This window comes from Mytilus californianus, unplaced genomic scaffold, assembly GCF_021869535.1.
Source record: "Mytilus californianus isolate M0D057914Y unplaced genomic scaffold, xbMytCali1.0.p SCAF_3, whole genome shotgun sequence".
In the NCBI taxonomy this organism is placed as follows: domain Eukaryota; kingdom Metazoa; phylum Mollusca; class Bivalvia; order Mytilida; family Mytilidae; genus Mytilus; species Mytilus californianus.
This window is the reverse complement of record NW_026262679.1, coordinates 71012301-71037208: the sequence shown is the minus strand read 5'-3', so window position 1 is coordinate 71037208 and position 24908 is coordinate 71012301. Positions and strand designations below refer to the sequence as shown.

At 32.6% G+C, this 24908-nt stretch overlaps 1 protein-coding gene across 1 annotated transcript in view; it reads right to left on the bottom strand.

The window, feature by feature from the left end:
* Window positions 1-2524: 2524 nt before the first annotated feature.
* Window positions 2525-24908, bottom strand: part of LOC127735006 (ras-like protein family member 12) — a 40716-nt gene continuing 18332 nt past the window's right edge. Inside the window, exons 2-5 of the mRNA XM_052245075.1 lie at window positions 9241-9297; window positions 6408-6481; window positions 3680-3855; window positions 2525-2935 (exon numbers count right to left, since the gene is read on the bottom strand). Coding sequence (XP_052101035.1) covers window positions 2626-2935; window positions 3680-3855; window positions 6408-6481; window positions 9241-9297 — 617 coding nt within the window. The 3' untranslated portion in view covers window positions 2525-2625. The remainder of the gene's footprint in view (window positions 2936-3679; window positions 3856-6407; window positions 6482-9240; window positions 9298-24908) is intronic.

Below are 24908 nucleotides of genomic sequence, written 5' to 3'. Positions count from 1 at the left end.
CAAAGAATACTAGGTTAGACAAAGAATTAGACAAAGAATAATAGGTTAGACAAAGAATACTAGGGTAGACAAAGAATACTAGGTTAGACAAAGAATAATAGGTTAGACAAAGAATACTAGGTAAGAAATGTGCTATCTGCAGAAATTTCCGACATAGTAAACACATGTTGGTAAGATTTGGATTTGGATGTGGGCATTAGTGTGTGTGGGTTGGTGACTACGTGGCTGTGGGTATGGGTATTGGTGTGTGTGTGTTTGAAGTGGGTCTTGGTGTGTTTTGATTGGTGACTGTGTGGGTGTGTGTTTTTTGGGAAGGTTTTATCGTTCGTCTCATTTCACTCAGAAAACAACACAACGCATGTAATAGACTTTTTCACGTGCGTGATGTTTTTTTTCATGACTTTTATACACCATATCTTTTCTTTCCCATTATTTTTTTATATAACTTTTTTTTGGTTGGATATTTTGTAACACAAAAGCTAACTGACAGTGCTCGTTTTAGTTTATTTCTAGGATAAAAGAATTCTTCACCCACCTGTGCAGACAGTAATATAAAAGAAATCGTACAGTTTTATTTCATAATTTACTGAAAATCTTCATTAGAATACTATTGAGCACAACTACCCTAAAACTGTGTTGCACATGTAAGGGCTCAAAAGGATCAAAATAATTTCTGAATAAGAAAAAGTTGCATTCATGTAAATTCATTTGCTAATTAAAGTAAACAACAACATCAAAAGGACTTCTTTGTCAGAGTAGGGCTACTTTTACAAATGTTCTAAATTGGAGTGGGTGAATTGGTGGTCTGCCTGCCTGCAAATGGAAAGATTAAAGTAAAATATTATTGAGAACCTAAAATTCCAATCAAAGAACACTTGAAGGTCCCCACTTTGTATTGGTTACATAAACTATACAAAAAAAAAAAAAAAACGTAAAAGATCGTTTCATCTCGGCCTCTAGTAAGTGTTCTACTAATATTTCAATGTTTTTAACGAGTTCCGTAACTACTAGTGCTATCAAAGAAATTATCATTAAATTTTGTAATAAAACATATGAAAATAGTGGAATTAACTATTTTTGGAGTGTTAAGAATTCTTGATGTTTTAGATAAATTACGTGCTTTTGGTGGTCCTTTTCGTTGACACTTTTAACTGTTCCACTAATTATACTACACTTCCACACAATCTTAATCAAACAAAAAGTTTGCCTATTTAATTAAATGGTCGTTTGATAAATCTGATTGCAAATTTATTTGCTACAACTCATATAAAGCTATTTTCTCTAATGAGAAAGGTAAATATGCTAGATATACTTTGGAGGTGTGATGAGGTGATTACAGCGGTAAATTTTCTCCTTGACAACATTTATGTAATTTTCGGCAATGAAGTGTATTGATAGGTTGTAAGTATTCTGATGAGGTAAGCCCTATTCAACTGATTTTTATAGTAGTTCTTATGTTGTGCTGTAACACCACTACTCCAACATTTTTAACCCCGCCACATTCTTTAAGTGCCTGTCCCAAGTCAGGAGCCTGTATTTCATTGGTTGTCGTTGGTTCATGGCTGTCATATTTGTTTTTCGTAAATTGTTTTGTTATAAATTAGGCTGTTAGTTTTCTCAATTGAATAGGTTCACATTATGATTGTCGGGCCTTTTATAGACGACCATACTTTTTTGGGTTTTTCTTATTGTTGAAGGCCATACGCGAACCTATAATTGCTTACATCCACTTCATTTGATCTTTGGTGGATAGTTGTCTCATTGGCAATCATACTGGTTACTGTAAAGATAATATCCTTGACAATGAGATGCCACCAGCAATGCATTGATAGAGTGGTCGTAAAAAATGTATCAAGGGTACCAGGCGTATAATCGAATACGATGGACGAAACCAGCTCTAAATTGTCCGAATGTAGAACTCAGCAAATACAAATTGACATATGAAATGTGCTCCAAAAACCTTACTGTTCATATGAATAAAAATATAATGTAACAAATTTTACTAAATCTACAGAAAATAAATTGGATCAAAACAATTGCTGAACAACTATCATGACTGTAAATTTGTAAAAAGAAATCGTGTGGTACCAAGCAATGCGTTCGAAGAATTTAAAAGGTATAGCAGTTCGTAATAATAATGATAGAAGGCATTGGTAAACTATGCATTTTAATAACTTGTGACGTCGATTTACGTAAACGCAATTATTATTATCCTGCAATCAGCCTACTATTGTACAAATAGCATGTATTAATTGTACTTGTAAAAGCGGTCCGCGCTTAAACTATGTCGATTTCTTTGAAAAATGAGAGACACCTATTTGGATTTAAATAACTTAACCTTAGAGTGTCGGTCCCGTTGAAATAAATTATATATTTTCCGACAATGTACATATATTCTATATAGATCAACAGCGATCATATTTACTTCAAAACATACTCGTATATTATCTAACATTTGGAAGCAGTGTATGTTTAGTAATAAACGCAATATTACACGTAGTAAATGTGGCCCATTAAGTTATAATTCTATATTAAAACTGATTTAATGAAAATTCTAAATAAATTAATAAATAAATATACAATCACAGATGAGAATAAAAAGTTTGAGAATAAGCAATTTGTTAATCAATTAAAAATTTTAAAACTCTTATTGAACAGTTTGAAACTGGTGCTATTTTTCTTCACTGGTTTGTCTTCCTTTTTGTCTACAATAACTTTTGGTGATTTAGGTCTTGCACCTTTGTGTCCAACATGGAATTTTTCTTCAGATATAAATAAAGGCTGGAAATTTAACTGAGATCTTTCTTTTTGAATTTCATGAAGTACACCATGAAAAACGTCCTCGACGTATTCAAACTCTTCCGCAGCCGTAGTTTCGTAGAATAAACAGTCAAATTCTGTCGATAAAGCACTGCCTTCTTCTTTGCTGATTTGCCTGTTAGAAATATCATATGAATTATTACACAAAATTATATGAGAAAATGCCAAGTTTTGTTAGACAATTTTGATGAAATTTATTGATTGCAATACTTCACACAAATTAACGATAGTATAGTTGAACAAGTTTCATTTTTCAATTATTTATTTAATTATATCTGTTGTTCTATATAAAAAAAAACATAGAAAAAAAACACCAAACCTCTTGGGGATGTCCTTTGCAATACCACTACATTTGCCCGAATGGGTGTATCTAATCTACACCAAGATATTATTGTCAATGCAGAATGGTAGTTTCCAATAATTTAGGAGGGGGGTCTTTCAGCGATTTGATCATAGGTTATTGAAAACCATGATAAATGGGTATAAAACTTCCCTTTGTTACACATCTACTTTTCTCATGGATAATTCTTGCTTATGTTTTAATATAAATTTTCTCTCTTCGAGCTGTTGCACTTCACTTACGAATTCAGCTGATGCATATGCTGTAGAGTATGGGTCTGATCTCATCATTGTAGGCAATACGGAAGAGTGTTATTGAGTTCATTTGAAAATGTACACAATGGACTGTCTAGTTCAATTAAATCGGTAATCTTCTTTTTAACATTTTGAATCAGTGCTGTATGATTTAAGGATATTCTTTTAACTTATCATCGATTTAGTGGTTATACAATTAAGTACGTTGTTCTTTGATAATTGCACTACACATCTGTGATTTTAAAACTGATATTTCTAAGCTCACCTGTATCTTTCCAAATCAATTTTATTGCCCACTAGTGCTACTGGTACATCTTTAGCATGTGTTTTTACATCTTGTAAATATCCACGTGCCTTCTCAAAGCTACCACTGTTTGTTATACTGTAAACAATGATAAAGGCGTCTGCCCACCTCAGGTAACGGTTTTGGTCACTGGTTTCCTGTGAATCAATTGGATATTTTTTTATGTTAAATTTCAGAACAGTGTATTTATTAAAAATTTGAAAAAACTAAGTTGAATAAATACAAAGAAATTCAAATGACATTTATTCTAATCTTTAGTTTCATTATTTTACTTTTTACTTTTTTTTTTAAATGTACCAATAATTAAAACTATTTGTTGATAAATTGTAAAAATAATAAACATTTTTGTACACATTTTTCCCTATTTTTTTTTTTTCTATTTGTCAAATTAAATACATTTTCCTGCTAAAAACTATATCAAATATAGAATATTTTTGCACATTTTCCTTGATTTAATAGCAGAATATAGTATCTTTTATAAAATTTTACAGGTAAAATAAAAGGTAAAAAATATGACTATAATTCAGAAATAAACTATAATTGTTAAACCAACAATTCCCCCTTTGTTTACATATGCATGTAATTAAAAGTGGGCAAACCAGGATGACACCGAAAATAAGACAGGAATATGGTTGAAATCTTATTTCCCGCAATGAATGAAGTCTTGTTGACGTTGTTTTTAAGGTTCCACTAAAGTCAAAATATAGGACACTTCATAAACATCTAAACTTTGTTTGTTCTCATAGTTTAGGACTTTACTCATTATAGGTTGAAAAATACAGGCAAAGTTTAGATGTTTATGAAGTGTCCTATATTTTGACTTTAGTGGAACCTTAATGTACGACATTTAACTCTACAATTATTATTGATGACGGAGTCTTAAGTTACTTTTAGACTAAAAAAAGTTCAATGCAATATTATGCATTTATGATGTGTATCTGTTTGGTTTTTGTGTATATGGAAATGAATTGAATTCTTATCTGTACAGGTATGAAAACATAAATACTGTGACCACAGGCACTTATCTCTGAAAAAAAATCCTATATACAACTATTAAGGATCATTAAGGTGTATAGGAATTTTTTTTTCAGAGACGAGTGCCTGTGACTGTGACTGACACTTATTCTGCCAAAATAAGAGTCTCAATTTCTTGTTTAAAAGTGAGGAGGAAATGCGGTGTTCACACATTTGTCGACTATGGCTCCCGTTTGATATCAGACAGCTATGACATGAAAAGTGGAAAAAAAGTCGGATTACTATAATCATTGATCTGCAAGGTCCTATCATTGTTCGAACGGAATCGTATGTGATCGTCAGAGTGCTTCGTATCGAGAATGGTCCGGAGAGGTCGGACAAGCACTTTCGACAGCTATGTGCGTCTAGTAACATTCGGAAAACTCAGCCGATTTTGTCTAGTCGGCTCAAAATCGCGACTATGTCATGACAGTTTCTGCTGTATCGGATCAAAATCATAACTAGTGATAACAAAGTCCTGTGTTGTCTGGACAGTGTCCGTTGGAACGGTTATGATCTGGAGAAAGTTTTAATTTCCGTTGCTTGTCGATTAAGTCCAGGTTGCGTACAGATCTTGCTGAATTGGAATCTGCAGTTCGGTTCAAAGTCTGGTCACTGTCTGATCTCTGTCGGATCCCATTCCGGAGAATTGGTACGCGTTCGGGACAGATTCGGTAGTTTTTTTTACCATGCGAAAAATAAAATTGTTCCAGAATTGGATTGAGAACAAGATAATCGGGACAAATTCGATTGGTAACGGCGAAATCGGGACACTTCCTGAACAATTATATCTGATTGTTGTCGTGATTAGATAAACGTTTTTACAAAATTTTAATAAAAGTTTGAATTTCCAGCCACGAATCACAGGACCCTGATCAGACTTTTAACAAACTTTAATTGGGAATGGTCCTATCAAGAACGGCAGTAAAAGTTCTGAATGTGTGACCGAAGTTTAAGGTTATCCTGAATGACCCGAGTCAGCGATAAAGCTGGTGAAATTAGCTGATGCATGTTATTGTATCTATTCGGTATAGTCTTTTTATCAGACATCCTTTTTTTCTTTTCTTTTTTGATATTTAAACGCAAAAAGATAATTACTGGTTCTGGTGAATTAATACTGAACAAAGCAGTCAATCAATTACTGTGAAGTTTGGATGAACTTGGCGACCTTCGGAATTACAATTGTGCACCCCTATTTGTGGAATGTTTAGACTTAATGTTTCGGGTTTTGAATTAACAAAGTAAAAGTTTTGAAAGAAACTGTTACCGTACATAAATGTGCAGACGTTTATTGTACAAAGACTCAAAATAAAGTCTTCAATGCTCCACCGCTCACTTAAGAGATTTAGTTTTCAGATTTCTAACTGTCAAAAAAAGTATCGAATCCAAAGGTAAATAATAAATTGGAAGTCCATAAACCTGACGAACCAAACGCTAGACTAAATCAACAAACGGAACGACTAACAACAACTGTCATATTTCTGATTTGGTACAGGCATTTTCCAATGAAAATGATGGAATAAACCTGGTTTTATAGCTATCTAAACCTCCTAATTGTATCACAAATTTAACTTTGAGTGTACTTGATGACGTGTGCGCTGGAAAAATATCATCTTCTTTCGCGCTGTGTTTATCAAACTGTTGTTTAACATCATCACGGTACATTTGTAGATACCTTATCACAAGTGTCCATTATATGAACCGAAATTTCAGTTCCGTCTAAATCTTCATGCTTTGTATATGTATCCTCTACAAAATATGAATTAACAAATCTGTAAGTGATGATGATTGCATAAAAGTTTAAAAACACGTATTAATTAAGAAGTAGGATCGAAAATATCCCATATCGGCCCCATTATTATTCAAGACGTATATTTTTGTGTGCCAATATCGGTCAGATACATATATTTCGTGATTATTATAGATGGTCTTTCCTACATTCAACAAATACTGTTCATAGAAAGTTAACTGTGATTTTCAAATATTGCCAAAAGTCAAAAGAAAATATCCAATTTGTCTATTTTACGATTTTTACCACAAAAAATAATGTTTATTCTTTAATTTTCAATTACAGTGCGCAATTCACGACAATCACAGCAGAAAGTTAATTTTGTTAAACCAGGCTGGAGGTTGCACAGTTGACTAATCTTGCCAAAACTGTATTTTCCCACCCACAATTTGTATGTTTTCTGTGACAACTAACAATAGCTTTGTAAATCACAGACATAGGAAATATTTAACGAACATTGAACAATTCGGTAAAAATGCCCTCTCATTTAATAAGAAACTAATTGTCTAAATTCATCCAAATAAAGTGCCTTTATAATGTCTCCTTCTTTACATCGCGATAGACTTAGCTCAAGTGCTTACTGTTGGTCTAAACTACAAACAAATATTACAATAATGAGCTCTAACAACTAGATACTCTGAAGAGCCTGTGTCGCTCATCTAGATCTACTAGGGGAGTGTTTAACGACCTTGACTACCCACGATACGCTCTCCACATTGTTGACTAGAATGTAATTTATGACAAAAATCTCTTTTTCTGTTGATGTTGTTTTGCTGATATTGTTTTCTGCTTTTCTCTCTATCTACAATAGTCTTAGCCAAAAACACAAAAATGGGTGCAAATCATCAGTCACGGGCAGTTACTCCTATAAATACAGGACTGACAATTTTGGCTTTGTTGACATATTTGTTGATCGTGTGTTGCTTGTCATTTTTACTGTTTACAGTTTCTCTATATCTTCTATTATTTTTCTTATTAATTGTTTGCCTTTTTAAAAGTTTTTATCTATTTATTATAGTTTTCAAGATAATATGAAAAAACGCCAAAAAAATGGTAAAAAAACTCCATTTTAAGGCAAAAACTCTCGTAAAAAGTCGACTGACGATTTTGGTAATGTTTGACTTATTTGTATATATCTTGTTTTGCTGATCATTTTTGCTTTTAATGTTTCTATCTATCTTTTATAGTTTTCATGAAAATAGGCAAAAATGTCTGAGTCGTCTGACGATTTCGGCACTTTGATTTATTTGTAAATCTTGTCTTGATGATCATTTGTTTTCCTGTTTAAAGTTTCTCTATTTTAGTTATCAAGATAATAGACAAACGTTAAAAAAAATGGTAAAAATCGTTATTAGATGGCGAAAACTCTTATTAGGAGTCGTTAATGAATTTAGGCCATTTTAAATTATTTGTAGATATTGATTGTGATGATTTTTTATGTTAAAAGTTTCTTTCTTTATATAATAGTTTACACGATAAGAGACAAAAGTAAAGAAAAATGGTGATATTCAACATTTAAGTGCAGTAACTCATGTAAGAAGTCGTCTAACAGTTTTTATGTTATTGAACAGTAGGTAGATCTCAAAATTCTGTACATGTTTGCCCATGTCAGATTTTCTCTCTATATATAGCGGTTTTCGAGATAATTGACAAAACTTGCATTTTACCCATATCTTCTATTTTGAGCCAAGTCGACTCTGTTGGTTGGCAGACTGGATCATCAAACACATTTTTGTAAACTTGATATCCAAATGATGATTGTGGCTTAGTTTATTCTAATAGGTTCAGCGGTTTCAGAGGAGAAGATATTTGTAAAAGATGACGGATGACGACAACGGACGACGGACGACAAAGGATGAGAATAACTCACTTGACTTATGCCTCTAGGTCAGGTGAGCTAAAAATAATATGGTTTATTAGCTAGAAACCTGGAATAATGCTTCTATCAAAAATGCATGCTAAACACATCACCTTTAATAAGAAAACTGGCAACGGAGATCATTACCCATTAATTATAATGATGCCAAATGGAACATTTACATCTCGTTAATATATATAAAATAATATGATAATTGAGAAATGCATGGTCGCCATGAAGCTACACGTTCCAGCACGTTACTGTACTTATTCAGTATGCTTTTGGCTTATTACTATACCAATTGCTAGACAATAATTATCTGAAGTTGGATGGTAAGTATAACTTTTTTCACTGCACTCACTTCACACTAACAACCTATCACTGAAGCAATTAGCTAAATTATTTTACAAGTTGATCAGTTTGTGGAGATGAATCCAAACTGCAACTTGGTAAACTATTTGAGCAATTGGTTATTGTGATAGGAAAAAACCTTCAGGATAAGCACAGTAATAGTTTCCGTTTGAATTAGTAATTGTTATATCACATTGATTGCAAAACATTTTTAATCCTGAAACAAAACAAGGTTCCAACAAATTAGGCTGATTAAAAAAAACCTGAGGATAGGGAGTCCTTGGAAATTCAGATACAAGTTTAGAAGCAACAAATGCGCGGCGCCCAGGTTTGTTTCAGCACAGTTGTTTTGATACATAGGAAAGTTTTCATCGTGAACTATTTTTTCCTATTTTACAAAGATACTTATAAAATAAAGTTGAAATGATGTGTACTTTTTGATGAGAAGGAGAAAAAGGGATTGCCTTTAACACTAAAATGTGCCTGTAGAAAATGATAAATGATCCTTACCTATATTGGGGTCATATTCCATGATAAATCTTCTTGTGATGTATTTGACTGTAAGAGCTGAAAATATAAGTTATACACATACATAGAATATCAAGGAAAAAATATGCACAGGCGCTTTTCCTACTTCAACAATTAGATCAATTTTTGGATTATGTGAGAAATATCCTTTCAACGCGGATTTAAAATGACTGGACGGAATATTTTAACATTTTCCATAGAATTTATATTTGAATAAATGAACAAGAACATTACACAAACAAGCAGAGAACAAAACAAAACCAGGAAAAAAAGAAACAAGACTGCCCAATGACAAACATAGAAATCTCAAGAATCCAGCTTATGAACCCGGAAGGGTTAGTAGTTCGCCGTCTCTTTACTCGTGATAAGTCATAGATGGTCTAACAGAATACTTTAACGATTGATTGATTGTTGGTTGCTTAACGTCCAGTGACAAATATTTCATGCATGTTCAGTACGAGTATATTACTTTTTCGCGACTATACATATATAAGGAATACATATGCGATCATTCATGACACACCTAAAGGCAAATAGATTTTTTTTTACTTAGAATAACTGCGTGTTTAATTTTCCCAATGTATAGAGATACACTACGTCAAATTTGCATAGCATAAGTCGGTCATGCATGTTATATAAATCCATTGTAAATAAAAGTATTCAGATATAGAATCGACATGAAAATGTACATGCTTGATATTCAGGGAAGGTTTATTATATACCTGTATAAATAAGTCATACAAAATATGTTTATATCAGACAGCCAGGTATCCACGAAAATTCCACATCCTAATCTGGTAGAAATATTCAGAAACGGTACAGTAAAAAAGTATTTATACACTCTTCCATTTTTACAAAGTGTGTTGGACATGTTAGGTGATTTCTGTAACCATACAATTTCATTTGTTTATTACATTGTGACATTTTTTTTTCAGTTATCCATTTTCTTATTTTTTTAACAGAACTTTATTGTTATCATGGTTACATTGTTATTCAAATTGTTGATATATCATGACCTATGCCCTTTATGGACAGATAGATACATTAGCATAAAAGGGAGGCGAAAGATACCAAAGGGACATTCAAACTCATTAGTCGAAAATAAACTGACAACGCCAAGGCTAAAAAAGAAAAAGACAAACAGACAAACAGACAAACAATAGTACATAAAACAAAACATAGAAAACTAAAGACATATCCTTGTAATATTTCTTTTCTAGAATAAAGAAGCATTTATACATGTGCATCGGTTTATTATTATTATTATTTTTAACAAGATGAATGTTTAAGTAGTTTTCTATTATGTTTTCAATTCTTAGTATTTTTGAAGACTCAAAGTCTTCCGCCAAAAAATATATGTATCTTGATCTACGGCGATATTTTAATGTTTGTTCAGTCTTCTTTAGTCTTGACATCTCACTTGTTAACCAATAATAAAAAGGTACAGAAGTCTGACATAAATATTTGTGCAAACATTGATATGCCTTTTGCTCAAGTATTCGAAAGGAATTCTAGAAGTGCTGTCGTAAACCCACGTTTTGGTCTTCTAAAAAAGTCTTTTTCGCTTTTGTGCTCTTCAGAATATTATATTTTTGACTTTCCAAATTTTTGGCCTCGAGCCAACCAGAAGAAGGTCATTCCAGGAACAGGGTTGCGTTCAATATCTTAGCTGCTACGTAGTGCTACGTAGATTTTTGCCTACTGAACGAGTAGCTAGCCTAGCTGCTATCAATATCTATGTAGCAGCTAGGCTAGCTACACGTTTAATAGTCATAAATCTACGTAGCCCTATGAAGCCGCTACGATATTGAACGCAACCCAGGTGATGTACGCACGGAAATCATATCCCATGGTCACGTTGTAAACCAAATAAAAGACTTTATGATAAAGGGTGACTTTCTTTTCATTTAATATGAAGTGATCTGATAATGTAGTTGAACATATATGATTTTTTTTACTTTGTAGTTGACAAAAAACTTTGAAAGAAAATGAAACTATAAATTCGCCATTTTATGACTGCAAAATAATAGGAGTATGTGTAAGACATAATAGTGTCCTGTGAAAAAGTGTCCACCTGGACAGTTTTTCATAGAATTTTGGTATTTAATAATGTCCATTGCCATGAAATATTGTCCCTCAAGTGGACAGATTTTTACTGCAAAAGTTATGAAATAGTGTCCACCCACAGTACAAGTTTTCATAGTAGTTGCTATTAAATTGTGTCCTCCAAGGGAAGTAGTACAAAGGTCAGTAAAAAGTTTTTATTATACTTGAAATTTTAATAAAATCAGAACGATTGAGTAGAAATTGATTTATATAAACAAACAAATAATGGATGGAAGTGAATATAGAGACATTTAAGTTCTAAGAAATACCCAGCTAATGCTAATGACAATGAAAGAAGAACAATAAGAAGGAAGTGTGTAAAGTATAAAATCAAATGTGAAGAACTTTACTATATTTATTATGAGAAGAAGGCAAAAGAAAATATTGAATTTTGGTATTAAATAATGTCCATCACCATGCAATATTGTCCCCTTAAGTGGACAGAATTTTACAGCAAAAGTTATGAAATAAATGTATGGTCCACCTACAAGAATAGTTTTCGTAGTAATTGTTATCAAATTGTGTCCTCCAAGGAAAATAATATTGAACAGCATCTGTTACTTGTTTGAATTTAAATCATTATACATGTATATATATTTATCTTACCTCCTATACATTTCTAGGAATATGATTGGTTAAAAGCGTCCGCGTGGAGACCGTGTATTCCATATTAGGTTAGAAGGGAGGCGGGGCTTATTTCATACACGGTTAGTAGTGGTGTTACGTCCCTTTATAAAAACAAAACGGTACTGAGAAAAAAAGGTTTCAACAAGCGAAGAAATTGATGATGAAGATTGAAATAAAATCATAAAACACATTTAAACCTAACAAGTTGTTATTGTTGGCATCTGTATTTGTAGGATCAATGGAAGTAGTTTCTTAATGCTAACGGTATTGAAGACTTGCTCATTTTGATAGGTCAGTAGTCTACATTTCACACGTTAAGATAGTCGGTAAGATAAATTCGTTACATAGTGTGCTAGTGACGTAATACGGTATATATGGGGTCAGTAAATTCCATATGGGGATTCGAGCTTCGCTCTCACCCCATATGGAATTTACTGACCCCATATTCGCTCTCACCCCATATGGAATTTACTGACCCCATATATACCGTATTAGGTCACTAGCACACTATGTAACTAATAATATATATATTAAAAAAATAAGAAGATAAGGATGGTATGAGTGCCAATGAGACAACTCTCTGTCAAAGTAACAATGTATTGAAAGTTAGCAATTGTAGGTTAAAAGACGTCCAGTAATAACAAGGCAATGGATATCATTTAATACTTTAATCATATCAAAAAATGTCCTGCCGGACATAATGACTTTGAAAAAATGTCCACCTGGACAGAATTATAGTTTTAAATAATGTCCATGTTCATGGACACTTTTTCATATCTGAGGACATATTTTCATTGGAAATTGTGTCCGGGACACATTTAAATAAGTAAATATTGTCCGGTGGACATTATTTCATGGGGAACATTATCAAATCCTACATATGATTATTCATTACTGAGGGGGCTGATGGGTTATTTTCGTCCTTCGTGATCGAGGTATTTTGCTTGCCGTGATTCGTTTTTGCATTGATTTATTGTCCGTGACTCGTGATAAGTGCATTTTTCGTGAATCGTTTTCAATTTAATTTTATTTACGTTCTCCGTGATGGAGGTGTTAAATCGCCGTTTTTCGTGAACAGTTTTGTGATATTACAATAGAAAAAAGTAGAATCATAAAAATACTGAACTCCGAGGAAAATTCAAAACGGAAAGTCCCGAATCAAATGGCAAAATTAAAAGCTCAAACACATCAAACTAAACCACCCTAATTTATCTTAAGAGTTGTTTTAAAGGACTGCATGGTACTATTTGAAGCAATTTACGGAAACCAGTCGCTAAAGTTTAAGTAGCGCAGAGCTGGTTCCTGGTAGTTTGCCCAGGTTTCAGTGTATGATTCTGACTCCGATTTTGCAAATGAACATGTAGATATGAGACCTATTTTTGACCCCAGTTTGTTACTATTTAATTTATGAAATGGGCTACAAGTAGAAGTGAGACTATAAGCATTGGCGTAGCTTGCGTTGAGGCAACCGAGACACAAGCCTCATTAAAATAATAATTAAAATAATAAAAACAACTTTTTTTTTTATATTCTTTTAAACAATTTTCCAAAAATGCAAAAGACACCCTACGTAACATTTATGAGTAAAAGACTTATGGAAACATGTACATCTCCATGCACCCCCTAATTGGAAATCACTACCCCTTTGCGATAGTTTTTAGTAATTCGAATATGTCGGAGTCAAAGAAATCGACACAATAAAAGCTGACAAATTTCTATCTGTCTATATCCTACCCCAAGCAAAATTAATTTGAAAAATTTCTAGTAGCCTATATTTTGGAATTGGTGAGGTTTAGAAAATACACAAAAATGCCCAGAAATTAATTTAAACTTTTAAGAATAGAGGTTTAAGATGGTGTTAAAATATAAAAGAAAGGAAATCAAATTATCATCGGGATAACAAGAATTAATTTATGAAAGGGGCTATAAGTAGAAGTGAGACTATAAGCCTTGAATATATAATGAATATTTATATATAATGAATATAATGAATATTTGAAGACCCCATTTTAAAAATCCTCATATATAACCGGTAACGTCTAAAATTTAAACATCGTGTGTGTTGACATTCTCTACGTTTATTTCATATCGGTTAAGAATTAGCTTCTGTTATAGGATAATACGTGGCCACATGACATTCTTTATTCTTTAATAAAAAATTCCATCGGTCTTTAACAGAAAAAAACGGACCAGAAAACCGGTCGTTAACGGACTTTTACATGTTAATGACCAGTGGGGCGTGGTTTATCTGTTTAGAGTGATGTCCCTTTAATAAAACGCAATCGCGATTCAGACGTTTGGAACATAGTTGAACTTGTGTTTTTTTTTGTTCTTCAGTAGTGAGCCAGAAGAGGTTCATTTCTGTTTTTTTGCATTGGGAAGATCTTCTTGCTCTCTTCTATCTCTTCTTTTTAAATAGGTAGTTTAGACGACAGAGACACATAACACACATGGCGTCGCTTAGTTTAAATGACATTAATAAATTTATAAATGCAGATATAATAGAATGTGAGTTGTGTGATAAACGTTTTTATGGTATGGCAACCTTAGTAGGACATTCCTATAGGGACAATAAGCTGGATAAATATAAAACTACACGGACAATAACACTGAGTAAGGGGACGACTCTTTAATATTCTTGGAAGGGGAATGGGGCAGGAGGACATTTTGCGGATTTTTTTATTCATTTTAAATGTTTAATCTGTCGCTAAGCATGCTTATTTTTTCCAGATCCGTTACCTGGCCACCATATTCATATTCAAAATCCTCCTGTCCCCTTCCCCAAAAAATCAAATGGTTTTCCCCTTATTTAACACGAGTTTAAATTGATTGATTGTTGGTTACTTATTTTTAAAGTCCAGTGACTAATATTTCATACATGTTCAGAATAAAAACACGAATTTAAAAGTCAGGTATAGCATATCAAAGCTAGTATAAAGGAGATGTGGCATGATTGCCAATTAGGCAACTATCAACCGGAGTTCAAATAAAGAAGTGTCAGCAATTATAACCAACCGTACGGCCTTCAACAATGACAAAAACCCATACCGTATAGTCAGCTATAAAAGGCCCCGACATGAAAAATATGAAACAATTAAAACGAAAAAAAAAATAACGGCCTAACTATATATATCAAAACCCTTTAAAAAAACCAAATATGAGTTGACAGATATGAACCAATAACAACCACTGAACTATAGGCTCCTGACTTTGGAGAATGTGGCAGGGTTAAACATGTTTGTGAGCGCTCAACACTCCCCTAAACTGGGATAGTGATGTAACAGTTCAACATAAGAACAAACTGTAAAAATCAGTTGCAATTGGATTTACTCAAAAAATCGGTACGAGACACAAAAACAACTAACATTAAGAGGAAATAAGAGTTTTTGCAGCAACTGAACGGCTTGTAATCATGCTCTCCCGTACTAAAGTATCAATCAGTACACAACCAACGAATTTAGTCATCCTTGTATACTAGTACCTTAAAAACATATACAATTAAGGTTCTCAAAAAGTGGTGGTCCGAAGGTTTTAACCATCGAAATATTGCAAGGACCGGCACAATTTTGGTATTTTGAAATAGAAGTAATAGTTAGGACCAGTATATTTTTCTTCAAGGACCAACAGGGAATAAAGATTTTGAGAACTCTGTGATATCTCTTATATACAATGCTTATAGACAAGATGTCCTTTTCGGTAATATACCAGACAAACATTGACAAATTCGGATAGAAAAGCACAAAGAAAAAATTTCAAATACACAGCGATTTTTTCCAACAATTTTTTTTTCTTTTCACTTAATCATATAACTTACATCAATGCCAAAACGGAGAACACTATTAAAGTCATGTCTACCGAATGAACTTACGTAACTAAATTTTCTAATAAATCATCGTAAACTTTGTTTATGTTATCCAACATAAAAAATTCTACTATATTCGACGGCAAATTGAATTTTTTTTTTATTGCTTCTTCTACAGAATATCTCCAGAAGAGGTCCAGATTCATTTTTTTTACTCTTCACCAGAAGACATTCTGGAGATGTACAGAAGAGACCAATAAAACACGCCCTGGAAGGCACGTCTGCTACAGACGACTCAAATGATCGTTTTGCCGTACGTTCCGATGCTGATAGAGACAAACTACTCAGCAACAAGAATTATAAAATTATAGAAAACTTTATTTTGTATTCATATACTGAAAAATTGCATTTAAATGAAAGGCAGTGACTTATAGTTATCAATATGACTGGTCTTCACTCTTTCCTATAGAAATCGTACAATAACTCGAGTTTGCTTTGAACAATTTGAATTTATGAGAATTTAAAAAAAACATGGTTCCTCAATGAAATAAACATAATAGTTATTGAAGAACTGGTCATTATCGTGATGCATGGACTGCCCGTAGGACAGTCCATATATCACGATAATAACCAGTTCTTCAATAACTATTATATAAGTATACACAGTGGGGTTTGTTACAATTTGACAGTTTTACTATCCATGGGAACCCCTAAACATCGCTAGCTGAGACCCGGAATATTTTTCGATTCTATAAGTCAGCTGATATGGTTTATTGGTGGATTCACAGCTGTATTATTGTCTCGCTGTGTCATTAACGTATACCCCATATCCATCTCCTTTAATTCAAAAAGAATTAAAACCTAGGAAATTCACTGCCATTATTTAATTTGAAAAAAGTGGTAAATGCTTTAAGAACATTTATATATTCATTTGAACATTGAAAATGATGTTGGTACTAGTAATCAACTCATAGATCTGTAGTATAACTTTAATAGCGTAAGACATTATTAACATTATTATGATGAAATAAAATAAAACAACTGCTATCGTTAATTCCTAATAGATTCGTTTTGTTCAAATTGCAAAACCTCTACAGCTTATGGGGAGCTTCGCCCTGTTTCTCACTGTCTCAAACTGATGACGTATATATTTTAGTACATGTATATGTACTGCCGAAGCGAGTACATATGTTTACAAGAATCATTCGATACGTACGCTACTAAAGGCTTGGACATAATGAATAAACTGTACTAACCAGTTGGTCTATATAAATTAATGAATGGAAAGCAATTGATAATAAAAATGCCGATTATTTGGTGAGGTTGCTATACACAGACGCAATAGAATTTGGAAAGCACATCGATTTGATAATAAAGTTTATTCTGACCATGATTTGAGATGTTGACATCAGTGGAAGCTGAATTGAAAATAGGACAACGATTTGAGTCGAGACGCTGATCCGAGTCCCAAGTTTCACGGGAAAATCTTGCTGATAATTTATTTAATACTTATGGTTTCATCTGGAGCACCTAGTTGAAACCAAAATTTTCGGTAGGGACCTTGTTATTCAATTTCTAGTTATATTTTTCATGTTTTTTTTTTTTTTTGTCTACTATTAAACATTGCTTATTCAATTCAAAGTATTGTCTTCCCATCAGTTTTTGGTAGTCCTGCTTGTTCCTTGAAGTTCTTGTTATATCAATATGAATTTCAAGAGTTTTAAAAACACTGCACTATGAATGAACACAGGTTTTTACTGTGTATTTGCTTGGTCTCGATCCGGTAAATGCGTTGGTGACCATTGCTTTATCGTGAAAAATAATCAAAGATTTGTTAAGGTATATGGATGTGGATGGTATACCTCGATAGTAAAATTAATACTGAAATAAAAGCATAGATATAAAATAATGAGACTTGAGCATAGTCAAATTGAAATCATTTGTTGAAAGAAAAAAATCTCCAATTGGCAAGTATATGTTGGTACACGAGTTCAACATGTTCAAAGATGCCAAATGTACTCGGGTACACTTCCATTGGAATGTTCTTTCCCAACTGGCTGCTTCTAAGCCTTTCCACCAAAGACTCTGTTATAGTAATAATTTACTCAAGTATGGTGATATCCAAACTGATTTAAAATAAAGTAAATGTACTAAAACTTTCCAGGAAATGAGTGAACAACGTGCTAATAAGGATTATGAAATTAGTTGTGAACTGTGATCAGGGAAATTTATTTCCTGTGAGCTGTAGTCATCAAATTTAATATCTCTTGAACGGTGATGAGAACCCCCCATTACCCCCCTGATTACTTCTAAATAAATTATACACGCGGGTCTAGATTGGGATGTGGAAGGTCTTCATTTCTGTATTTTTTAATTTTGTAGACATTATTCTTTATTCTATATTTCCTCGCCCATTCATCCCCTATTTTTCATAATATTTACGCACGCGATTATTCTCTATGTTTTTGCCCATTATCCTCTGTTCTGTAAACTCCAACAAAACCCTCATACATTGGACCTCTCGTTCAAATTACCACTTGATAAGACGTCTAATGTATTCAATAAATGACGTGTAACGATTTATCAACAAGAAGCTTAAAACTACAAAGTTCCAGAACTCATGGAGGTTATTTATTCTGCCTCTTTTAGTGTTTTGGGCAATGACAAACAAACGCAATTTGAACAACCGGAAATTTCATAGGAGTGCAGTGCTGTTGATCATCGATAGAAAATAGAGTCGCTCTGATTAAGGAACATTTCAGCAACTAAAACAACTAATGGTCGTTATCACGAAGAAGTCTGAACTAAAAAGAATTACATTAAGTACAAGTTTTATCTGTTTTAAAGTGAAAATAAATGATAGTGAAACAGATCAAATTACTGTGAAATTGCATACTCCTTTTTACAGCGGATGACCGTGAGGTCATTCCGGTGTATTGCTATCGCCTAAATTTCCATTATGTAAATTAGTTTTGGGTTTTTAACCGATCTATAAACATGATAAATACGCCGACATCATCGAATGCAAAATAACATTCCTTATCGCTTGCTATATATTCATTTCTTCAATGAATACTCATCAAATATTTTTTTTAGAACATAATTTATAATATTAAAATGTTTTATATGTATGTAAGTAAAAATTATTAATATCTATGCAGACGTACAGAAAAATTGTGTTAACGCATGCGGAAGAATATCTCAAGAATGATTGCAATCTCCTATAAAGGAGGTGAAGATTATATACAGATACATGCAGAGTTATTGGTCCTTGCTCTCTAGTTTTGCGGGAAAATATGAATGCCTACTCAAATCCAATCTATAAGAAAAATCGAATTATTATAGAAGAGTGTCCACCATGCACTTGCACTGCACTATTAATAATTAGTAGAATAGAATGATATACAAATGGATGAAAATTTTATATACATGTAACTGTAATATACAAATATTAATATTAATATAAACCATAGTATATTGATTTGTATCACTACAATACATATATATATATATATATATATATAATAGTTATTACGGTGATGTTGAATTCCCTTTCATTTATTTATCTTCCACACAAGAACTTGTCTCAGAAAAAAAATACATCTGTACATTAACCTCACTTTCAGGTATAAAGATGTGATTTTTTTTTCTGAGACAAGTGCTTGTGACATCCACAATAACTTGCGGTCATCCGATGTTCAGTACTTCAGTACTTTGATTATAAATGATTCAATTACATTTGTAACCATAGACATCAAAAATATAAACTCATATCTTTGCGTATTCCTGGGAAACTGGTCCGACTCGATCAGACATGACATCACAATAAAACTGCCCCAAATACACATCTAATTCTTATCCTTTTAACAATAAGGGTTTCAATTATTTCTTTTTTGATATAATTTTATCATTTTTTTCTTTGTTTTTGCGGTTCTTACCATGATTAAAAAAGGTACGAAAAAGAATCTTCTGTAGTCCCCTCCAGTGAATTTTATGGCATTGTCTTGAAAAATCTACAAATCTATGTATTTTGCAAATAATCCACGATTATTTTTAAAATCGAAACCACGAAGTAAAATCTTCTGAAATTATCTAAAAAGGAAGAAGAAGTTGCCTGTGTTCATTGCTTTAGATTTATGCTTCTATTTATAGACGAGACACTACTTATGCAGATGCCATATATAGGAAATACAATATCGTTCGAAGAAATTGTTATAAAGTATAATTATTTACGTAAAAAAATGTAAAACAAAAAAGATATTCCTCAGTGAAAACAAAGATAAAAAAGTCTTTTATTGGTCTTATATATCATAAAATCTACATGGAAGAAGATTAAGGAAATGCAAATGCACTCAAAATCAAAGAATATTCCAGAAAGTTAATGTCCACATAGTCTGGCTACTTTTGGGAACAATTGGTTTCTAGATTAAAAACATATTTGTTACGTTTGAAGGACGTGTTTAAAAAAAAAATCAATGGTATGCCTATGGAAACAATATGCGCTCCTCTTCTTGTCGACTTTTTCCATTATTCATATGAGGCAAACTGTATACCGTCTGGTATGTTCTAAGGAAAAATGAAAAGAAACTAGCTTTATCCTTTTACTTCATGTTCCTCTTCATAACTTCTCGATAAATAACTCGAGTTTGGTGACCATGTTGAACGCATATATCCCATCAAACTTTTTGGGTCGGTTATTTGTATTTTTGTGTTGTCAGTTTATCTTCTACTTATGAGTTTGATTATGCCTTTGGTGTCTTCTGTCTCTCTTTTGGCATTTGATTGTTATAATTTTTTACTTGTGACGGATACTTTTGAATAAAAATGGTCTGTTAAACTAAATGTACCATACAAACTCCACTTGTATGACATTCATATAAATTCAGTTTTGTTTTGGTATTGTTGAGTTTAATTCCCAATCAGAAGTATATATCATATATAAGATTCTATTTAAAAAAAACTAGCAAATTTAATATATATAATATATATATACCACATATACATAACCTTTTAGTAAATGCTGATGTTTGACTGTTTTACACACACAGATGCTTGCATTTGTATGGAACGCCACAGCTGTCTTATGTGGAACTCTGATATTACTTTATGTTGTTTTATTATTACTTGATGATATTTTGTCTTTACTTAATATGGTTTTGACATTACGTAATGATGTTTTGATATAACTCAATATGGAATAGTCATTACTTAATGATATTTCGATATTACACGATATGGTTTCGTATTGACTTGATATAGTTTTGTCATTACTCAATATGGTTTTGTCATTACTCGATGTGGTTTCACCATTATTTAATGTGGTTGTGTCATTAGTCAATGTGGTTTTAACATTACTGAATGTGAATGTGACTTAACGTTATGTAGTTGTTTCATCACATGATGTGGTTTTGTTATTTCATAATGATGATTTGCCTATTCTTTATATGGTTTTAACATTACGTAATGATGTTTCAAAATTTGACAATTTTACACTACATGATGTGTTTGTTTCATTATTTGATGTGGTTATCCCATTACTTGATGAGGTAAAATCACGTGACCATATCGGAAAAAATATGTTCTATTTTTAAACAGATTTCAATATATCGTTTGTTTAATGTGCTTTGGATATCGCTATCCATTGAGTTAAAGTTCAAATTAAAGTTCGAGTGGTTGTTCAGAGTTATTTGGTATGAAAAAGGGGAACGGCAGACAATAATAAGAAAAAAAGTATTAAAAAGTTTACAGTATTTCGGACATCATTGGGATATCCCCAAACCACTTGGTCCTGTTGTTTTTATCCTAAGTTCTCAAACGGAAGCAGTATTTTTGTAATAAATTTGTAAAATATTCCACGGAACCCCGTGTCTCGCCTGATATTGCTGCTGTAAGTGTAAAAGTGGCATGTTGATCGGCTGTACATTTATCTATACATTTATCGGTAAAAAAAAATTTAAAAAAAATGTTTTTCTGTAGATGCTTTTTCTTGAAATTGAGGAATAACTCCTATACAAGTTTTAAAACACTTCATGGAGGTTTACAAATTTATCATGTCAAAACAGTTTAATTCGGTTTTATTTAACTAAAACAAAACTGTATGGTTTTCAACAATGAGCAAAACCCATACCCTATAGTAAGCTATAAAAGGTCCCGAAATGAAAAATGTAAAAAACTAGAAACCTAACGATCTATAGATAGATAGATAGATAGATACTTTATTCTCTAAAAACTAAATACAAGTTTACAGAGAAACATACAATATAAATACAGATACAATAGTCGAGGTAAACAAATACAGTATGATATTCTAAAAGTACAAAATTATGATGGCATACATGTTTGGTAACATGTATAATGAAAGGTTAAACTCAATAGAAATAAAAAAAATGGAGACGACGAAATATAGGTTTGTTGTGTCTCACTGCCGCTACATTGATGTCGCAGGCTCGACACAAATCAAAAGACTTGAACTTTATTGTTAACAAATGAAACACTTCAAATCAACTCACACTAAAGTCAGGGAAACGGGGGGAGGGGGCTCGGACTAAGCGACAAAGCATCAATACTATAAAATAAGAATTCACCGAATTTTTTTTAGCGTAAATGATCATTTGAACTTATACGAATATCAATCTTTTATTTGTTATCAATTGAATTCCCAGATCTACCTCGCACTAATTGAAAAATAAACTTTTTGGAATATCTCTTTCACATGTGACGACGGACATGTTCCAGTGGTCGTAAACATAATACCGTCATCTTTTCCTTGAATGTAAACTACCAAGTAAAACCAAATCACTGGGTTGGTACTTTCTCGAATAACACGACGGGTGCCTTTCTGGAGCATCCGAGATCACCCCGATGGATTTATATTACCCAGTCATACCGATTTATTGAATCAGCCAAAATGAAACTGTTTTGTATGCCACCGCAACTGAAAGTTGGGGGGCATATTGTTTTACCCCTGTCCGTTCGTCTGTCCGTCCGTCTGTCCGTCCCATTATGGGTATATAGTTATTCCGCATAACTCCTCCTACAGTTTGAATCCTAGGAAGTTTTCTCTTTACTGTCTGTTTGTACATAACTTTTTTTTTTCATTTTTGGGGTATAAGCGGTTAAATGAGTGCGGGGGCATCGCTTTGTCTAGTTTAAATTTTTTTTTCTCGTGTTGTGCTGTTACACAACTGTAACAGTCCGATGTAAGGTTAGGATTTAGCGCTCACATACATGTAAAACGCCGCCACGTGCACTTTCTTTATGTACCTGCCCCAAGTCAGGAGCATGAAGTTCAATTGTTGTCGTTGTATAAATGTGTGTCATTTTTTTTTTGTAGATTGTTTATTTATAAATAAGACCGTTTGTTTTTTCGTTTGAATTTTTTCACATGGTGCATGGTGGCCTTTTTTAGCTGACTATACGGTGTGTTGAAGGCTGTACGGTTGCCTATATATGATTTCTTACATCCACTGCATTTAAACTCTGGTGGATAGTTATCTCATTGTCAATCACACCACATCTAACTTTATTTCAACTTCTATGTTACGTTTTGTATACTGTTACATTGTTTATCTTTTGTACGCATACCCAGGAGCCCTCTTTTTGGAAGCCCGAGCAAAAGTCCTTGTTCCGCGATAGAAAATTTAATTACGAACTCATATAAGATAGCTCGAATTTCAACTCAAAATCTTAATTTCTAAATGAGACTTAAATTCGAATCTTACTCAAACTCTACCTCAAAAAGTGACTCAAATTTAATGTTGTAACTAGAACTCTACCTTTAAATGTGACTCAAACTCGAATTCCAACTCGAAACTCAATGCTAGCTAAAACTTTAATTCTAATAATGACTTGAATTCGAAATCGAAGACTAACTCAAAGTTTAACTCAAACAGTAACCCGAACTTTAATTTGAACTCTAATTCGATGGATGGCCACACTCATCCAAGGCACATACAACATGTAAATCTATCTAAAAATAGAAGTTTTTTCCGAAATAGTCACGAGATTTTACCTCATCAAGTAATGGAATAACCACATCAAAGAATGACAGGACCACATCAAATAATGAAACAAACACATCATGTAGTGTAAAATCGTCAAATTTTGAAACATCATTACGTAATGTCAAAACCATATAAAGAATAGGCAAATCATCATTACAGAATAACAAAACCACATCATGTAATGAAACAACTACATAACGTCAAGTCACATTCACATCAAGTAATGTTAAAACCACATTGACTAATGACACAACCACATTAAATAATGGTGAAACCACATCGAGTAATGACAAAACCATATTGAGTAATGACAAAACTATATCAAGTCAATACGAAACCATATCGTGTAATATCGAAATATCATTAAGTAATGACTATTCCATATTGAGTTATATCAAAACATCATAACGTAATGTCAAAACCATATTAAGTAAAGACAAAATATCATCAAGTAATAATAAAACAACATAAAGTAATATCAGAGTTCCACATAAGACAGCTGTGGCGTTCCATACATTTGTCTAACTATGTGTTTGATGTAATACGTTCCATACAGCAAGACAATCTTATCACTTAAGAGTTGTTATTAGGGATATTTTTTTTATTCATAAACAATGCAAATCTGTAAGAAATAATTGTTTACAATACACATTGATAATAAGAAGTGATTTGTGTAGCAGGAACTTTTACCATTTAGGGACTCCTGGGTTCATCTACGGGTTTTTGGTGGGGTTCGTGTTGGTCAGCCTTTAGTTTAATTTGAAGCGTTTTGTTTAAATTTTTTATCCAAGGTATTGCCTGTCTTATTTTGGAATTTTTGTTTTTAATTGCCTCTTCTTCTTTCAAAAAAACTTCTTTCTTTGAATAAGCATTGGTATTTATTTACAAAAATTTATTCAGACGGCCTATCTTTTGACAGGAGATACTAAATGGCGATAATAAAATCCTGTGTGAATATTAAGGAAATCGTAAGTCACATTACAGAAATGGACATAAATGCCATGCTAATACGGCAAATAATAAAATACTAGGAGTCAGCCACGAGTCTTAAAAAAGCAACACACCAGCAGGCGAGTAGATGTATCTGCCAATGATTGCCGCCTTCAAAAATA